Raw genomic sequence first — 19,192 nt, 5'->3', positions numbered from 1 at the left:
GAGCAGTGACCGTCCCACCACACTTGTGCACCCAGTGGAAAGTGCTTGTGTGCATCCAGCCCTGACCCACAGCCATGCTGGCAGCATCTTCCCTGATGGGGATGCGCTGGCTCAGAGCAGGACGTGACCTGCTGAAGCCTGCTGTCCCTTGGGAGGATGCTCTGCTCCCTGAATGTGCAGCTCTGGCACGCAGCCTCTGCCCAGCTTTGGGGCAGGAGATGGGGCTCGTGGTGCTGCTGAATGGGCAGTGGGGACAAGGAGGGCTTGGGGTCTTTGTGGCAGTGAGCAGGGACACGCCTGGGCTGCAGGAGCAATCCCTGGGAGACATTTGCTGAAGGTGAAGGAGGTGATGGGAGGAGGAGGGCAGGGATGGGAGCCCTGCCTAGTGAGGTACCTTAACACCACGTTCCCAGTGCCCTCCTCATCCTCCCAGTGCTCACCCCTATCCTCGTGACCACCTCGTCATCCTCCCCTCACGCTTCGGGCAGCACTGGTGCTGGTTATGCTCAGAGCCAAGCGCTGGGTCGGACTGGCCCAATGCAAGCCTGTGTGTCCTGGCTGACCCCTTTTGCCCCCAGACAGCCCCCCACAGATTGCCACCAGAGGAAGGGGTGCAGGGATGGCACGGGTGGGTGGCCAGGGTCCCTCTGCAGCCCCGCAGGGGCTGGGGAAAGGCAGGCGCGAGTGTCCTGTGAAATGCTCCATTACTCTGGTCCCATGGGGCGCCCCCGGGGCTCGGCCGGCCCAGAGCCTTGCCCCGGCTGGGGGGGCACTTGTGAGAGCATCCCTGGGCTCACACAGCCGGGGAAAGCCCCGTCAGCCCCCCCCGGCAGCGCGCGGTGCCGTGGGCGCGGTGCTACGTGGCGATGAGGGGCACCTCGCCGGCAGCCAGGGGGAAGGGGGTGCCGTCCCCCCCGTTGAGCACCCGGTACAGCAGCTCCTCCTTCTCACGGTGAGCTTGATCCCGCAGCTGTGCCTCCTTCTCCAGCGCCCCACGGGCGGCCTGCAGCTCCTCCGACAGCTGCCTGTGGGCAGACAGCATGTGCTGCTGGAGCCGCCGGGAAAAGCGCCCGCCAGCCCCTCTGCTCCCCACAAAGCACCCGGTGCCACCTCAGGCTGCAAGGTGTTCCCCCCCACTGCCACCTGTGCCCCCATTGGAGGTGCCACCTGTGCAGTGGGGAGCCCTCTGGGCACGTGGGACCGGCACTTACCTTGCCATGACCAAGTGGTTCTGGGTGCGAACTTGCAGGTCCTCGTTCTCCTGCTGGAGAGTTTTCACCTTCTCCTCCAGCAGAAGGTTCTTCTCCTCCTGGAAGAGGGGCATGAGGGTGAGGAGAGAACACCTCCAAACCCTCCACCACCCCATCTTGGGGAACACTGGCTTAGTGGCATTGCACCCTCATCCCCTCCCCACTCCAAGACAGGAACCAGGCTCCATCCACCTTCACTGCAGCTGTAATTTCTGGGCAGAATTTAGGTGGGGAGAAGAGTAGAAAAGAGGAAAGCCCACCTTTGCCCCCCCATCCCCCCTTTCCACCCACCACGTTTTCCAGGTGCAGCAGCTTCTTATCCAGGCCATGGATGTGCTCATTTTTCATCTCGATGACGAAGTGCAGGCTCTCCAGCTCCTGCTCCCAGAAGGGGCTGGGGCTCCCATGCTCCTGCAGGGCCATCACTTGTGTTGAAGGGACCTCAACAGCATGTCCACCTCCCCAGGACAGGCTTTGCTCCCCCCTTCAGCTGTTCTGTGCTCCCACCTCGTTCGAAGCCCCCTGCCAGGGTCCATCAGAGAATCCCCCTGGCTTTGAGTCAGAACCCCAGAGCAGGCCCCCTCCCTGACACCCCTCCCCACACCTGGATGTGCTTCTTGTAGTCTGTGCTCAAGAGTGACTCCTCCACCCGCTTCATCTTCTCCTGGAAGGATTTCAGCTGGGAATTCAGTGCTTGAATTGTCTCCTAGGGCAGCCAGGGAAAAAGCAGGATGAGAGGTATCTGGGATTTCTTCCTGAGCCAGAGCACTGCTGTGCTATGGCACGCAAATAACCCCAGGGCTGGAGGCGCTGGCATGGCCTCTGGGCACACCAGGGACTGAGATGGCCACCGAGGAGCAAGGGGCACCATGGCAGAACCAACAGCTGGTCCTCAAGCCCTCCAAAAGCACCCCTTCCCAGGGATTTCTCTGCAGGTACCTGTAAGGCCGCCTGGGACCTCTGGTGGGACTCTGCCAGCAGCAGCTTCTCCTTCTCATGTGCTCTCTGGAGCTCTGCAGGGTGGATATGAGCTGAATGTCACTGGTTTGGGGACACTGGGACAGCAAGCCCCACCTGAGCTCCACAATTCTGGGGAGCAGCATCCCCACAACCCTACAGGCAGCCAGAGGAGAGGACAGGAAGGCTGCAAAGAGCCCTGCTGCCCTGACATGCACCTTGCAGGGTCTCTGTGTGCTCTCTCCTCAGGGCATCAAACTGCTCCTTCAGCTCCAGCTCTTTTGCCTTTTCCACCTGGGAAGCAGGGAGATGACAAACACTTAAAGGATGCAGAGCCACAGCACTCTGGGCTTCCTAACATTTCCCTAATCCCTTCCTTCTCCCAAAAATGGGAGAGCCCAGCCCAGCATGTACCAGGTCCGTGATCATGGCCTGGGAAGTCCTGGCTGGCCACAGGCTCCATGCCCAGCACTGTCCCCACGTGCCTTTCCAACCAACCTGGATGTGAATGTCCTGGATGATGCTTGTGGTGCCTGCCTGGCCAGCATCTCGCAGCTGCTCCTCCTCCTCCTGGCCTTGGAGGAATCTTGCACTTTCTGTCCACTCCTCTGGCAGCACTGCCTTCTTTTTCCCATCCTCAGAAAGCAGGGAGGCATTGGCTGCAAGACAAACACGGCTGAAACAGCACTGGCCACATCTGACTACCCAGGCTGCTTGGGCATCCTGGGCAGCCAACCTGCCAGCACGGTGAGCAGCTCTGTCCTCTTCCCACTCGACAAATGCCTCCCTCCACCTCACTGGTCCAAGTAGCACTAATTGGGGTGGTGCTGGCAGGCTCAGAGAGGACACAGAGCTTGTTAGGTCTGCTGTCCTGGGGGTGACCTGTCTGACTGAGAGGATGGGATGCCATTGGCTCTAGGATGCCATTCTCTCTGGGATGCCATTCCCTCTGGGATGCCCTGTCTGCCATCCTGTACCAGCTGCAGCCACCCTCCCCATCCTCCCCAGCCCTGTGCAGGCTGCTTAATATCACACTGAAAAAGCACAGCAGGGGTAAAACACACTTTTTTTTCTCACCATTCTCTGTCTTCAAGGCTGTGAGCTCCTGGGAAGCTGATCCCCTCTGCTGCTGGGCTTTTAGCTGTCTCTGGCAGAAAGAGAAGGGGCTGGAGCAGGGGGGACAGAGGGGGTGTCTGCAGGCAGAGGACACCCTGCACTGAGCACTCTTCAGTCCTGCTAAAACACAGCTTTTCGAGCAGCAGTGGTCCCTCCCCAGCCCCCTGCCCTCTCCCAGCCCTGAGCATCCATGGGGGTACACATGCTGCCCATCAGACAGCCTCAAGCTCACGCCACTTCCCTGCATCCCAGACACTGCACCATGTAGCATTCAGCTGGAAAACCTGGGGGATGCTCACAACTCTCCCCGCCCCCTTCGCCCAACATGGTGCTGGTGCAAAATAGACTCCATCAGCAAAACATTGGGTGGGGGAGAGCAGGCAGCACTCGGCAGGGCATCGGCTGTGGCGCTCCCCTGCCACCCTCCTCCTGTCCTGGGATGCTCAGGGTCTCTGGCACCTTGCAGTCCCCCAAACACACCGCTCTGCCAGTGCATTTCGCAGCTGGGCTTTGACACAGCCCGTGCTGGGGCAGGAGTGAGAAATGAAACATAACCATAAATCAGAGGTGATGCAGACCCTGTGCAGGGCTGGCAGCAGGCGAGGGCTGGCGGCGGCCAAGCAATGACCTCAGGAGCGCAGGAATGTGCCGCTCAGCCCCGCGCTCCCGCACGCTCCCACTGCTGCCACGGGGCTGAGATAACACAGAGCCGGGAGCTGCCTCCAGCAACACAGCTCCGTGGGATGCCTTCCAGCCCTGCATGGGTTTAATTTAGTCACTTGGAGGGGAGGAAAAAAAAAAAAAAAAGAAGTGGAGATATATTTTTATCAGTTGCTGAAAGATAGAAGCAAAGCTCGCCCGCTCTCACAGCTCGGCTTCACCGGCGCAGGGCGAGTCTGGGCCCTGATGCCCATCACCAGGTCGTGCTTCTGGGCTGGGACACGGATGCACCACGGGTGAGAAAATACACCTGCAGACACGTTGCTGCTCTCCAGCCCCTGGCAAAGCTGCCCCTAAAAATTTACTGGTCCCTACCAGAAACCATCCCTGCCGCCTGTGGGGAGCTGGGGAACCCCCCTGTGCCGGCTGCTCCCCCACTGTCACAGCAGTGTGGCCAAATACAGCCAGATTAGGGAGCCTGGCTGGGGAAAAAAAAAAGCAAGGGAAAGCAAGCAGGCGTCCCTGCCTCTGCCTCCCCTGCAGCCCCCCTTCTGAAGCTGGAGGGAGGCGCAGTTCCAGAGAGCAGGAGAACTCTGAGCTGCTGGGAAGCCCCGGCTTTATCTTCCCTTCTATGGCGCGAGCGGCCGTGGCATTGAACGTGGCCCAGGAAACGCGGCGAGGAGGCAGTCGGGGTTCAGAGGGTTTGTTCTCCTTGTCCACACAGCTCAGCCTGAAAATGTGGAGTGCCCTGGGATGCCGGAGACCCTAACCTGTCCCCTGCACACACCTCATGCCAATGTGCATCTTCCTGCTATTTAACGTTCCCATGTCCTGTGATGGGTTTGGGAGTGGGGGAGTGAGGGGAGAGAGGGGGTGGATGAGCAGTTAGGGCTCTGCAGGCCTGAGGGCATCATAGGAATCCCAAAATGCCCCCCTCCTGCCAGGTTTTACTCCCACAAAGCAAAGGCTATGTGTGGGAACTATCCTGACACAGGGAGGGTAGTGTCACACAGACCCCAATTTGGAGGATCTTGGCCTTTCTGCAAGCAGGATGCTGTTACAACCTACAGGAGGGACCCCCAAACCTCTCAAACCAAACCACCTCTGTTGCATGTGTCCTGCTCGCTGGCAAAGGTAATGCCCGGGCTGGTCACCTCCACAGCGTGGGCAACATCCCCAGCACAGATCCAGGGAACCTTCACCTCTCTCCCACACCCCAGCAGGATAGGGCTTTAGAGCCCCTTGGCCTCTCGAGGAAGATGATTTGAGACACCTGCACTGAGCTCAGAAATAGTTGAAGCAAGCAAGAGGTTCACCAGCATCATCAGGCAAATCTAAATACTTGCCCCGAGGCTACGAGTGAGGCACCTTCCTACCTCTAGGAGCAATTAAAATAGTGTCTAGAGCTAATTTTACTCCTAACCACTCCATTGTCCTTTGGGATAAAAGCTCCACTGCCAAACCCTGGGGTGAAAAGCAAAACATGGCTGAAAGCACTGAAATACAGAGGCACCTTCTGCCCCTTCCAGAGCAGCATGTGGCACCTGGGCCTCTGATATCAGGCACGTTTTGGAGAACTGGAAAACAACCCTGATATCCACTGTGTGTGAAAGGAGAAGGTTGGGAGTTGCTCCAGCTGGAACAACTTTGGCCAGGGGAAGGAGCAGCCTGAAACATCCTGCAGGTGGGGACCATCCGCAGCACGGCTTATCCCGTAAGGTCTCGGCATGGAAACCTCTGCCAAAAAATACTTTCCAGCTATGAAAAAAACCCAAAGTATCTACGTTCCTAGAACTCAATATTTTTAATAGTCTGGAGTGGAACTGTTTATGGATGGATTAATCGGGATTTCCAGCAGGACCTGAGACATCTCCAAGGATGCCAGTGGTGTGGAGAACTGGTGCAGAGGCACAGCTGCAACCTCTGCTTCAGCTTAGCGTGAGGGGACTGTATTTTTCTTCCTCTTTTCCTGTTTTACAAGTACATTAAGCAATTCAACCATACAACCTAAAAGGAAATCACCGAGAGGCAGGAAATGAGTATTTAAATCCCGACTCTGCTCCTGGGGAGGAGGTTTTGCTTTGTGGCTGTGGAGAAGGGGGCCAGGATTTGGCCCATGACCCTAAAACCTCCCCAGGACCTGCAGCAGATGCTCAGTGCTGCCAGAGCGATGCTGGCACAGGTTCGTGGGACCTGTCTTCGACTCTGCTACTGTTTTTCCTCCAGCAAGGGCTGTGTTACAAGATGACTATCACCTCTCCTACAGCCAGATCTGTACTGCACACCATATGCAAACCCTTCACACTGTTGCCAGCCCCGAGTTTTGCATCCTGACCCTTCCCTGGCTCCTGCTGCTGTGTATAGTTCCTACATCTTCAAAATAAATTCACCCCAGCCCTGGAAGGTGGCCAAACCTCAGCCCTGATCTTTTGTGAAGGTGACTTGGTCTCTCTCAAGCCAGGAGCGCGAATGGATGGATGGTGCTGGAGAGGAAGGGAACTCCAGGGACTGTGTCCACAGCTCAGGGCTGGGTTCTGTCTGTGCCTCCTTATCTCCCCACTGCCCACAGACTGGTGCTGGAGAAGGATGAGGCTGCCAAGGCGACTCCCCCAGGGCACACAGCGACTCCTGGAATGCCATCCTCCCACCGGATCCAGCCCAGCACCAGCTCCCCAAGGTCACCTACAACCTGTGACTGGCCCCAAAAGCCTCCACAGCCCACAGACCCATTACAGCCCCCAACCCCATTACAGCCCCCAACCCCATGACCTGCACCTGGGTTCTGGCCAGGATCACCCCTGAGGTTTGAGGTCTCCCCCAAAACCCAAGCAACCCCAAGGGACCAGCTCTGCAAGTCCACCCATCAGCAGTGGGAGGTGAAGGTCTCCCACCCCGCCTTTTGGTACTTTAGAGACAAGAACATGGGCAGGAGCAGCCCCGTGGCCTCCCTTACCCCTTTTAGCCATAACGGGGATTTTTGGTGCTACTTTCAGAATTAACCTGCAACTTAGTCACAGCAGCAGGGCTGTTTTACGGTGCACGAATCTCGGTGAGCAGGCCACAGGGCTGAGCAGAAGGGCTCGAGAGCAGGCAAGTGCAGGAAGGGAGGCGTCTGCAGGCAAATGACAAATTTCCGCATTTCGGTAAATGTGTGGCTTTCAGTACCTGGGGCCTCAGGGCTGCTGTTTCTCCCTGTCCCATGCCTGTTCTTGTGAGCTCTCAGAGTCACAAACCAGCCCAGAAGTGTCTGATCTTATGGCATAGCAAACAGTGGGATTTTTTTTTTTTTCCATGATGTGGAGAAGCAGCCAAGCCTGCAAGTGTAAATAAAGGCACTTGCTGGCTGTGGGGCTGTGTGAGCTCTGTGCCTGCTCCCCCTGCACATCCCAGCAGTGGGATCTGCCCCAGCCATGTGGTCCCAGCTGGTCGGGCTCTCACAGCCGCCTCTGCAAGGGGCCAGGGGGCACAGCAGCACCACAGGGATTTTCTGCCTTCCCTCCCACCCCTGCCACCCTCCAGTGAACACAACCCCTCCACACCAGTACAGCACATCCGACTGCATAAACAACTCCCAAGGCCGGTGGCGGGGCACTGTGGTACCATGAGCACGTCAAATAACAATAACATAATAATAAAAATGTTGACAATAATAATCAGCAGATAATTTCTAGATCTGGGCTGGCAGAAGACCAAGGCACTGAGATCTGCAGGGCACTCAGAGTGTTCCCCGACAGAAGTGATGCCTTCAGCACAAAGGGACACAACTTCTGGGACAAGGGAGGATGCTGTGGGAGGCTGGCAGAGGTCTAGCTGGGGGAACTCATCCCTTTCCTCCATGGGACCAGCATTTCCAACAGGCATTCTCATCCCAGATGCTGCACCCTCTGAAGTGTGAACTTCCCCGTGATGTGGGGGTGAGCCCGGAGGGGTGCAGGAGGGTGCAGCAGCAGGGCAGATGGCTGGCAGCTCCCGCTATTCCCGCTGCCAGCTCCCCCACCACAATGCCGGTGGGGTCCCACGCAGCCGGGGACAGCCGCGCTGCCCGGCCCCGCCGCTCCCCGGGGCAGGGGGGGACCCTCGTTCCCAGCAAGACAAAAAGTTCTCCGCACAAACATCAGCCCCACGCGAATCCCAGCTCCATCAAACCCCGGCAACACGTACACTCGGTCCCACGAGACCCCGACCCCACGGAGCCCCGACCCCACGCGAACCTCGACCCCTCGCGAAGCCCAGCCCGAGCCCACCCCAAAAGCCCCCGCAGCCGCTACCTCGGCACCGACGGGACAGCAGCGCAGGGCGCTGCCGGTGCAGCCCATGGAGCCCCGGCGGGACCCGCTCAGCCGCGGGGCGCGGGGCGCGGCATCCCCCGGCGAGCGGCACCGGGCGGGACGGGACGGGACGGGACGAGCCGCCCCAGCTGGCAGGCAGAAAAAAAATAATTAAAAAAATAAATAATAATAAAAAAAAAAGTCCAGCAGCTGCTGACAGGCAGCGCCGGGAGAGGGTGCTCTGCACCCCCCGAGCCGCGGGCAGGGCCCCCGGCCGCAGCCCGCCCGCCCCCGGGGCTGGCCCTCGGGCCCCTCCACCCCGGGGTGTCCCCGCCCTGGGCCGGGGTGCTTCGGGAATGCTGTGGCCCTGGGGTCCCCTGCACTGAGGATCTCCATCCTAGGGGTGAGATAAGGGGAGCAGGACCCCTGCACGGGGGGTGTCCTCTCCTGGGAGAGGAGAAAGGGGAGCAGGACCCCTGCACCAGGGCTGGGGTGCAGCTGGAGGAGGGCTGCCTCAGGGGGCTTCCACCGCTGAACCCACCCCAGCCCCCTAGGAGGAGGGATGTAAGGGTGAAGGCAGGATCGTTTGCCATCACTCCATGAAATTACAGCTTGTGCAGGGGTACTTGTGGAAAAGTGGTGGGTTTGGGGTGTTTTCTCCTGGCAGGAGCCCTGCTCTGGGGGTAGTTGTGCTGGCTGGAGGGGGCTTTCAGTGTGGTCCATATTGCCTGGGGGACTGCATCCTGGCAGCCCTTCTCTTGAGCATCCCAAGCACCCCAAATTCTGGGCCTGGAGCCAGGGTGCCCTTTTCCAGGAGGAAATCCTACACTTCGGAAATGGATCCCGAAGAGGTAGAGGAACAAATGGATTTGAAAGTGTCCTGTCTAAAAAACAGTGGGAGGAAAAGCTGTTTTATCTGAATGTTTTCATTTTGATGATTATTTTAGATGCTTTTTAAAATTCTTTTTTTAGACATTTCCAGATGACCACACATTCTGACCTGAAAAACCCACCGCTGCCACCCAGCACTGCTGAAACAGGAGAGTTTCAACCTGGTCACGAGGCTGTGCCCACATGGAAACACTGCAAGTTTTTGTCAACAAGTTTCTATTCTGACATTTTCCAAATATCCCCTGGGAGAAATCCAAGCAGCCCGCGGCTCAGGGGCTGCCAGCACCCTGGCATTTTGCCTGGACAGCGAGGGAGTGGAGGTGCCTGGTCGTCCTGTCACGTTCGAGTTGGAGGTGTTTTTTCTGTCCTGGTAACCCTGGGACAGGGGAAATTGTGAAACACTCCTTGGATAGGAGGGTGGGGAAGGCGAGGGGCAGGCACACGTTGCCCCAAGTTTCCCGGGGACTGGAGGGACCAGCTGCCTGCGTCCTCTTGGGTGGGTGCTGCTTAACCTGAGTGAAGTTTCATGAGTCACAGCAGCTTCTGGCATCAGCTCCCACTGCTCAGAAACCACTGAGAGGCCAGAGAGCTTCTCTGTTCTTATCTCTCCCGACACTTCAGAATGCAGCAACTCTCTGGAATGAAGAGAGCTTACTCGGGCTGAGTAGATCGCTCATGAGATAAAAGGCCTGTAGGTGCAAGGTGCTGGTCTCCACCTCTCCAGGGTTAATTAAAAATCCTGGTCTAGATTTCGGAGACTGAAGGCCTACAGGGGCAAGCACAAAAGCACACGCGTAGTTCCAGGTTGAATTTGCATCAGTGGGGCCATGGCTGCCAGCAGAAGCAACTGTGTGGGCAGCTGATGAGCAGCCTGTCCAGCTGCCATCACGCCTTGCTGGTGCACCAAGGTCCAGCAGTTTGCACATGTCCTCATGGAAATTTCTGCATTTAACTGTGGGGTACCGGGGGGGTGCACTGGGATGCTCCTGTGCCACAAAATGGGGCTCCAGGTAGGGTTTCTCTTGTTAATGGTGGAGAAAAAAACAGAGCATTTGGACACAATAGGCTGAAGCATCAAGCCAGCAAGGCAGAACTGGGATTTGGAGAGGGGATGTGCAGTACAGAACAGCTCCAGCACCCTGCTCCTCAGCCTCCCCTGCAGGCTCCAGTGTGCCATGCTTGCCATAGCAGCTACAACCTGCGCTTTAGACATCCCTAACTTTAGGAGGTGGGGCTGCCCAGACCACGTTAACAGCTTTCCTTCAGTCCGTGGGTGCATCCGCGAGGCTGCCAGCTGGAGCTTCTGCCTGTGCTGCCCCAAAGGCCTCTGATTTCAGCTCTATTTTAGCAATTTCTTCGTTTCTCCAGTCTTTCCTGTGCAGGCTGCACAGGATGTGTGCCTGCTGGAGAGATCTCCCACCTCAGCCCTGCTTCATCCTCCTCGGTCACAATACTCTGATAACTTGCTCCATTTGCAGGGCAGCACTTAGACAGCCAGAGACTGTTCTGTTCATCTGCTTTCAAGCAAAGCAGGGGCTTTCCATGGCATTGTAGGGTAACCAGAGAACCCCGGGGGCCTGGGGAGCACATGGGGCTGGGGCTGCTGGAGGCTGCAGGCAGCAGGCTGGAGATGACAGGGACTGTGGCAGTGAGGGGATTTCTGCCCGTGCAAGGACAGGAAAGCAGAGGTGGTGTGTGATGGCCCCACCTGGGGCAGCTTCAGCTTGTTTTGAAGTTTGCCCTGATGTCTTTTTTTTTTTTTGGTGTTATCACGATCACTCCCCAGGAATGGCAACAGCTGGAGACATCTCAAGGGTTTCCTCCAGAAAAATGAGCCGAGGAGGCTTTATCACATGCTCAGCTGAATTGCCGTAAATGGGATAAAGGGATAACAGTCAAGTTAATTTGTACCAATGGTCATTTAAAGTGTTTGCCAAAGCTTATGGATAAGAAAAGCATTTATGCAAACTGTTTAAGTGTCTCTTGTCACTCTCTCTCCGGTTCCAGCTGGTAAGGACTGGGCAGGACAGGATGGGTACAAGGCGGTGTCGGTGCCAGCCCTGCATGGTCTGTGTGCAGGGTGGTCCCGTGAGTGCAGGTGGGGCCACTCTTTTTTTTATTTACTTTATTTGCAGTAACCCAGTCTGGGGGAAAAAAAAAAAAAAAAAAAAGGGAGGTGGAGGAGATATTTCTGGCAGGTTTTTGGGTGATGAGCTGGCTCGTGGTCAGCCTGGTGGCTCCCAGCAGAGCTGCAGACCAGGCAGTGGAGACAGGGTGGAGGTCATGGTCACACCCTTTGGCCCTGCTCATCATTTGCAATCTATTTGCTTTTGCAAATGAGACCCAGTGAAGTGCTGGCTGCTTTTCTTCAATGCAAATCAAAGGTGTTCAGCCAGGTCTGCTGAGACCTCGTGACTAGGACTTTGCATGGGTGAGATAGCTGAGAAAACTGAACTGCGGAAGTTCTCAAATGTGTTGGAGCCCAAAAAAGTCACAGTTCCTTTTGTGGGGATCTAGGTCACACATACTTCTGCCTTGAGGTAGAGCAGTGATTTCAAGTAATTCCTGTCCCTGTCTTTGTTTTTCCACGCAAAAAGATGTGGGTTAACCTGTTCTTACAGTCTTTTATTCTCTTTTTTTTTTCCCCGTGGCAAAATGGAGGGGTGAAGAACGGGAATAAGTGGAGCGAAACTTTCACCTACACTGGCGAGAAGCAGAAATGCATGTGGTGCCTGGGACTTGAGGAGAGGGGCTCTGCTCCCCTCCCACACCACAACACAATGCTCACTCTGTCCGTGCCTCTCCCCATGCGTCCCTATCCTTATCCCTGGCCTCCGGCTGTTCCGGGGCCTCAAAGTGAAAACTAATCCCAGGGGATAACTTTCCGCTCTGCTCCCGGGTGGGAGGGGAGGAAGAGGCTATTTATTCCTCACCCTTAAGCCCCGGCAGTGGATCAGCGACGCAGTTGTCGCTGCCGGTGCCGGGTGGGCAGCAGGATCCGTCACGGGCCCTGCCTGCTCCCACGCCCTGCCTGCACGCTCCCAGCTGGCCTCGCTGCTAAATAAGGACGAAAGGCTAAAAATAGAGCCGAGGCAGGGGTTTGGACAAGCCAGGCAACCCTTCCCAGGGCTGGGAGCAATATGGGGAGGCCAGCCAGCAACGGCGTGCGAGGGAGAGCGGGGCTGCCTATGGGGAAGGGCCCCACAAGTGCGTTCTGACCGTGCTGTGGCAGGGGGGAGGTCTGAGACCTGCCACACTCATGTCCTGTGTGCTCAGTCAGCTTAGTCCCTTCCAGCTTTCCTCAGGGTAAAAAACATCTGTTCATATGCGGGAAAATCCATGTTCCTGTGCTATCTGTGATGGCAGGGCACCTGTGGGGCTATTCCAGCATGCTGGGGGGACCCTGGGCAGCTGTGTCTGGAAAAGGATCTCCTGAAGAAGGGAGGAAGGGTGGAAGAAGTGGTGCTAAATCCAACATTTTGGATAGATGGGTGGTAGGGGTGTACCCGTACAGAGCTGTCTAGCTTAGACTACGTATCTTATCAATGTAGCTCAAACTATGTAAAGGTCAGGATAGAGGGGGGTTTTTATTCTGTGAAGCAGAAATTGTAAAAGGAACATAAAGCTAACAAAGTTGTCAAAACTGGCCTTATGGTTGGACACTGTTTTAAAGGGCATGATGGTGTGCCAAAAGCAAGAGTTCAAAGAAAGGAAAATGTGAGAAAAACTACAGAACAACCACCAGAGGGTCATGAACGACCACCCTAAAGGACCACTGACTAAAAACAGGAGGTGTGTCAAAGGGAGGGACAGAGTTGAGGAATTCATTAATTCTTCATTAGGTAGCTAAATAAAGGCATGAAGCTTTTGTAACCTGGCAAGCACGTTTTCGGAGGATCCCATCCCCTCGCGCATCCGACACAGTAAAGAAAGAATGCTGCTTTCTAATACTCACAGTCTCAGAGAGCTCCTTTATTCCCAGTTTTGTGGGCCACAGGGGTACTGCAGCAAACTGCCCAGCCAAGGGCTACTCAATGCCAGGGTGCCCCCTCCCCTCCACTGCTCACCTGGCATCGGGTTCGAGGGTCTCAAATATTTGAAATATCTGAAATATCTCTGCCACTCTGAGTTCCACGTCCAGTCTTTCCTTAAACACCTCCAGGGACTGTGTCTCCACCACCTGCCTGGGCAGCCCTTTCCAAAGTCTGTGACGAAAGTCTTCCTAATGTTCAACCTAAACCGCCCCTGGTGTAGCTTAAAGAGCACGCCCTCTCATCCTGTCACTGGTTGCCTGGGAGAAGAGCCCGACCCCCACTTGGCTACACCCTCCTGTCAGGGAGTTGTAGAGAGATGCTCGGGGCGGTTCGGGCGCGGTGACACAGCTCGGGGTCCGGGGGGTCGCTGACAACCCTTGTGCATGGGCGGGTGCTCAGAGCCTGGGGGTGCTGGCAGTCCCCATGGGTGTCCGGGGGTTCCTAGGGGTGTTGGAGGCTGGCACGGGCTCTGGGGTTGCAGAAGCGAGCTGGCAGCACACGTGGATGCTCAGGGCTTTTCCGTGGCCATGTGTGTGGGGGTACTCAGAGCCTGAATGGGTGCAGGGGTGTGCTGAGAGCTTGCAGGGGTGCCTCAGGAGGTCCCTGGGGGTCCTGGCAGCCTGCAGAGGTGCTTCAGGGTGCTCAGAGCCCACACAAGTGTGTGGGTCTGCCTTGACCCCACATGGATACCCGGGGGGTGCTGGTGATGCCCTGCAGAGTGCTGACATCCATGGGGTTCCCCTCAGAGTGTCTGGGGGTGCCATGTAGGGGGACACACCGGAGCTGGGTGACGTGAGTGCCCTGGGGCGGTGGGTGCAGCCACCGCCCCCCTCGCCCCCAATGCCCGCCCTGGGAGCCTGGGAAAGCGCAACTTCCCGTCCCAGCATCCCTGCGAGTCCAGTCCTGCGCTTGGCAGCGAAACCGGGGAGGAGCGGGGTGGGAAGCGAGCGAAAGAGGAGGGGAAAATGTGAGCGTTCCCGGGGAGGAGGGGAATCGGGCGGTGGGCCGGGCGCGGAGGGAGGGGTCATCGCCACCGCACGGGGCTTCTTATCCCGCTGCTGCTGCCAGCCCCGTCCCGCCGCGGTACCTGCCCGCCGCTCGCCTCTCTGCCCCTCGGAGCGACTCCCCGGCGTGCCCCGGACCCATCCCGGACTGTTCCCGGAGGATGCTGTGCGCGGGGCTGGCGCTGGCGCTCTGCGCGCTGCAGCTCGTCCCGGCCGCGCTCGCCGGGCCGCAGCTGCTGGTGGAGCGGAGCGGGGCCCGGCGGCTGAGCAAGGTGAGGAGAGACCCCGCATCCCGCGCCACGCACCTCTCCGGGCACGGAGGGGGCTGCCGGGGTTCGGCCCGGAGAGGTGGAAGGTTCCACCATCCCGCTGGGATTGCAGGAGACCAGGAGCATTTTATGCTTGGCAGGACGGGGGCAAGGTCGCTGGTGGGCGCGTGTCTGGGGCTGCGTGGGGGAGTGGGGTCCCACGGGCCCACTGGGACCCTGCAGCCCCCCGCGGGGGGGGCACTGCTGGAGGCTGAGGTTCAGCTCGGAGCAGGAGGGATCCAGTGTTTACAAACACTTCTGAACCCAGAGCCCAGCGGCCTCGTCTCTCGGGTGAGCGTCTCCCGACTCTCGTTCCTCCTCTCCATGAGCCTTTTCCAGCCCAGGCTCTGCCTCCGTGTTCCCACGAAGCGCTGGGCCGGGCTCATCAACACGCGCTGATTAAGATACAGCTGATTACCATGTGTGACTCTCACGCGGTGCGAAGGGAAATATCGCAATTTATTTTCCAGGAAAGCTGCTGTTGCCCCAGGGAAGGGGGAGCGGGTTGGGAAGGCTGGAGGGGGGCTCGGCGGGCAGCAATCTGCAGCCACACACCGATGTTCGGCTCCCTGGAGCCTCTTTGCCTGCAGCCCCCCCGGCTGGGAGGGTGTCTGAGACTCTTGCTGATTGTAAGCGTGCAGCCTGCCCCGTGTCCCGGCTTGTCTTGAGCCCCGTGTCCTGCCCTGGGCTGCTCCCGGCGGGTGAGCAGGATGGGCTGCTCACCAGCGTGGGCTGCGCTGTGGCCGCAGGGGCTGCCGTGTGGCACCAGGCAGTACAGCCTCCACCGGTTCTGCGGCTGGGAGCAGGCAGGGAGAGCCCTACATCATGGCAAGGGCACACGGGCTGCTCCGGCCAAACCTGCTCGGGGAGGCAGCTGGGGCTGGGCTCTCACCACTCGCCTGTGGCAGGCTCAGGGCTGGCTGTTGCAGACAAGTGCCGCCATCCCCTCCACCTCTGATTGAGTGTCTTGGCTGGTGGTGTCTGGGGAGGCTGGTGGGACTAGGAGGAAACAGGGGAGATATCCCAGCATGGCTCCTAGCCTGGACAGGACACACCTGCGATGTCCCCCCTTTGGGTGATATCTCCTTACATGTAGATTTTCATTATTCCATGGGATAATGCTGCTTCTCTCTGGCTCATTTGCACTGAAGCAGCTCAAGATCAGGCCCCTGGGGTGTATCAGGCAGGGGATGAGCATGGCTCATCTGCCCCCAGAGTGTGATTGCTGCTCCTGTGTGGAAACTGGTGGTCAGAGCTGGTGAATGAGGGTTCTCAACATCTGGGCTGATCCTTGATGAGGTGGGAGGCTGTGCCAATCCCACATGCCCCCATGCCCTCCAGCATCCCCCTGCACAGCACAGCCACCATTGCCCTGCCCTGGTCCCAGCTTGCTCTCACTTGCCCTCACACTCCTTGCTTGGTGCTGTTGGCATGAAGGATGTTTCTTGCCCTGTTCACATGTGAAGTGTTTGGAGGCAGAGCCGAGGCAATTTGGAAATTGCAGCCTGGTAATCCCCTTTGGGTGTAAAGTACATGCAGAGAGAGGGTTTCTGAGGTGCTCTCAGGCTTGGAAAGCTGAAAGTTTGAGAAATGCAGGGTGTCATGTTTATTTGGCATTTAAAGGGACTGAAGGTCACTTTCTGGCCATTTGTGAGCAGATGCTTGGCAAGGGTCAGACATCCAGCACTGGAGAAACCTCCTGCAAACCCAGGGCAAGGCTTGCCCTGGCTCTAACTCCTCCTGTCCCCTGGTGCTGCAGGTTGGTGGCTTTGCCTGGGAGAACTGTGGTGACAAGAGGGACCCCGTGGTGGTGCAGAGCCTCTCCGTGGCACCCGACCCCATCAGCATCCCAGGGAGCCTGCGTGTCAGTGCGGCCGTCAACAGCGGAAAGACCATGGGTCCCCCTCTGAAGGCAAGTGCCAGACATGCTTCCATGTGATGAGGGAGGGCAGAGCTTCCCAAAACCACTGGCTGCTGGGAAATGCATGTCAGTGGGTGCAGGAATGAGCAGCCCTCGGGGAGCGAGGCACAGAGCGGTGTGGGGCTGAGCACAGCGGGCTCTGTAAGGCAAAACAGGGCATGGGGAGACCCATGGTGGGAGCTGACAGCCCCATAGGAGCATCCCAACTTTGTCCCAGGGGGAGAAACCACCTGAGCTGTCTCGTGTCCTGGGGATGTAATGGCTCAGGAAGGGAAATGAAACCCAGGTGCCGTGGGTGCTCCTGGCAGTCACTGCAGTAATCCTTTTCCAGAGGCCAGATGTGGCTGCTCCCTCCAAGGACATGCTGGGTCACTGCTGTGGGAGCCTTGGGCTGTGCCAGCTGCCCTGCATCACTTTTTGGGAAGTTTTTGGAATGAGATGGAATGTGTTTCTGCCTAGGGTGCACTGGGTGTCTTGAGCAATGCCATGTTAGGGGCTGGGGCTGTGGGGAGAGCACTGGGGGAGCCTGGAGACAGAGCTCAGGGATGGGAGCACCTGTTTTGGGACAGAGGCAGAGGAGAGGGGAAGGAGTGGGATTGTGGGTTGGCTGGTGGTATTTGCTCAAGGGGGCAGCCTGAGGTTGGAGGAAGAGAAGCCTGCAGGCTGAGAGGAACTGAAAGCTGGAGGGAGAAGCAGGAGGGTGTGCAGTGACCCCACAGACACCCCAAAGAATGCGTGATCAGGAGCTGAGGGAGTTGTCTGGTGAGGTGCTGTGGGACCAGCTGGAGGTGCTGTGGGTGCCCGTGCTGGTTGTACTGGTGCTCAACGTCTTCCCTCCAGGCAGTGCTGACGGTAGAGAAGGCACTGGGTGAGCTCTGGATCCAGCTGCCCTGCATTGACCAGCTGGGCAGCTGCACCTACGACGATGTCTGCAGCATGCTGGATGACCTCATCCCACCTGGCACAACCTGCCCGGAGCCCCTGCTCACCTACGGCATCCCCTGCCACTGCCCCTTCAAAGCGGTACGGCTGAGCCCCCCGGGGTGGTGCTGGCAGTGCTGACAGGCACCACTGTGCCCCTCAGGGCAGGGCTGGGGTTTGGGCTGACCTCTTGACCTCCCCTCTCTCTGTAGGGCTCCTACTCCCTGCCAGCCAGTGACTTTGACCTGCCCGACGTGGAACTGCCTTCCTGGATGACCAATGGCAACTACCGTGTCCGTGCGGTCGTCAGCAACGGTGGGGAGGAGCTCGCCTGCGTCAAATTGGCCTTCTCCCTCCAGTCCCACTGAGGGGTTGGACACTGTCCCTCCTCTTCCCCCCGCCTTGGTCCTCTGTCCCATCCCATGTAGTTGCACCCTGTCCTGTCCCAACCCATCCCTGTGAGGTCCATCCCTCCTGCTGTCAGGAGGAAGCATCCTCTGTGCCCGTGCTTGGTGCCACCTTCCCCTGCTACACCCGGAAAGGCCCCTCTGGTTCTCCTGCTGTCCCCAAACCCATCACCAGTGTGTCACCTGCCTGGACAGGGTGGCCTTGCAGCCTAACCCCAGCATGACCTGGGGGCAGACATTTTTTACCTGGTTTCTCTTTCTTTTCTTTGGTAATCTTATCAGGGCAATTTTAGACAAAAACATTCCAGGGAAAAGCAGTATTTCTTGGAGCAGTCCATGGGGAGGAAGGAGTGTTTGGGAGTGCTGTGGCAGGCTGGAAGGATGCAGGACTAGCTGTGGAGGGTGTCTCTGCTTGCCCCCATCACATCTGGCCAGAGCACAGGGCTGTCTTGCAGAGGTGTCCCCAAAGGAGACCTGTCCCCACGCAGCACCTCTGGCTCTGCCTTTGGTGCATCCTCATCCTGCATGAGAGACCAGCTTGGTGGCAAGAAACACCTGTGAAAGCACCTCCCCATGCTCCCTCATGCAGAAAACATCAGGAACACAAGAGGACTGAAACCACCAGAGCCCCACATGGACGTTCCCATTCGCGAGGGACCAAGCGGCTGGTGATGCTCCCGGCAGCAGGAGAGGTGGCTGGCTGATGGCAGCACCCGCTCCACAGGGGAACACACGGCTGTGATGGGCTGCTGGGGCACAGCCTGGCCCAGGACTAGTCCCACTCATCTCATTTTTCCACTGGGACTGAGCTGAGGCAGGAGGAGGCTGCAGTTGGGACCATCCTTCCCATGTACTGACAGCGGCACCGCAACATGGAGCAGCATCCCGAACGTGGGATAACTGGGAGATGGCCATGAAGACCAGCATCCTGGATCCTATTTGGGGACCTCCTCCTCTGGCTGGGGGACCGTGGCATGGGCAGGCAGCATCCTTCCTGCTGCAGCTTTGGGCAGGGCGTGAGTCTGACATCACCCCCTGTGAGAGGTGCCCAGAGGGCAGTGGTGCAGGTGACCCACCAGCCACCCACATCCCTTACTCTGTCCCTGCCTGCTTGTGTTATTTAGCCCCTCAGTAGGGCTGGTCTCCTACAAGCACTTTATACGCCTTAACTGCTGCGGGGGGTCCTGCACCACACAGATGTGCTCCCACTGCCTTTCTGTGCCCTCCACTTGCTTGGTTTCCTCCCATGGCTTTGCCTGGAGAAGCACTAACCCTGTGTCCCTGCTCCCCGCCAGCGCCTGTGCCATGGCAGCAGCCTCCTCTTGGGCAGGTACTGCAGGTTCTTAATAAATCTTTTTACCAGGAAGCAGAGCTGGTGCCTCTTGGTGCTGAGGGTGACGTAGGGGCGACATTTGTTTCCCTTGGAATAGTGGGGATGGGGATGTTAGCTGGAAG

General features: G+C 58.0%; 2 protein-coding genes across 2 annotated transcripts; one reads left to right on the top strand and one right to left on the bottom strand.

Moving 5' to 3' along the window:
- Positions 1-14: 14 nt before the first annotated feature.
- Positions 15-3,570, bottom strand: CCDC69 (coiled-coil domain containing 69). Its single transcript, XM_050312480.1, has 8 exons — positions 3,285-3,570; positions 2,706-2,866; positions 2,426-2,501; positions 2,190-2,263; positions 1,855-1,956; positions 1,542-1,661; positions 1,212-1,309; positions 15-1,025 (listed from the first exon to the last, which is right to left on the bottom strand). Exons 1-8 carry the CDS (start codon positions 3,568-3,570, stop codon positions 857-859), a joined length of 1,086 nt encoding a protein of 361 aa, XP_050168437.1. The 3' UTR covers positions 15-856.
- Positions 3,571-14,195: 10,625 nt separating this feature from the next.
- Positions 14,196-19,103, top strand: GM2A (ganglioside GM2 activator). Its single transcript, XM_050312288.1, has 4 exons — positions 14,196-14,452; positions 16,248-16,404; positions 17,254-17,432; positions 17,543-19,103. The coding sequence occupies exons 1-4, from the start codon at positions 14,342-14,344 to the stop codon at positions 17,696-17,698; spliced, it is 603 nt and encodes a 200-aa protein (XP_050168245.1). The 5' UTR covers positions 14,196-14,341; the 3' UTR covers positions 17,699-19,103.
- Positions 19,104-19,192: the final 89 nt, after the last annotated feature.

This window comes from Myiozetetes cayanensis, unplaced genomic scaffold, assembly GCF_022539395.1.
Source record: "Myiozetetes cayanensis isolate MyiCay16 unplaced genomic scaffold, myiCay2020 scf17, whole genome shotgun sequence".
NCBI lineage: Eukaryota > Metazoa > Chordata > Aves > Passeriformes > Tyrannidae > Myiozetetes > Myiozetetes cayanensis.
The sequence above is the reverse complement of the archived record's forward strand: the minus strand, read 5'-3'. Positions and strand labels throughout refer to the sequence as shown.

Coding starts and splice junctions, on each gene's coding strand:
- CCDC69 (XM_050312480.1), bottom strand. CDS start 3,570: ATGCAGGGAAGTGGCGTGAGCTTGAGGCTGTCTGATGGGCAGCATGTG. Junction 2,502..2,705: donor TCCAGGACATTCACATCCAG/GTTGGTTGGAAA, acceptor CCTGCTTCCCAG/GTGGAAAAGGCAAAAGAGCT. Junction 1,957..2,189: donor GGTCCCAGGCGGCCTTACAG/GTACCTGCAGAG, acceptor TGGCTGCCCTAG/GAGACAATTCAAGCACTGAA.
- GM2A (XM_050312288.1), top strand. CDS start 14,342: ATGCTGTGCGCGGGGCTGGCGCTGGCGCTCTGCGCGCTGCAGCTCGTC. Junction 14,453..16,247: donor GGGCCCGGCGGCTGAGCAAG/GTGAGGAGAGAC, acceptor CTGGTGCTGCAG/GTTGGTGGCTTTGCCTGGGA. Junction 17,433..17,542: donor GCCACTGCCCCTTCAAAGCG/GTACGGCTGAGC, acceptor CTCTCTCTGTAG/GGCTCCTACTCCCTGCCAGC.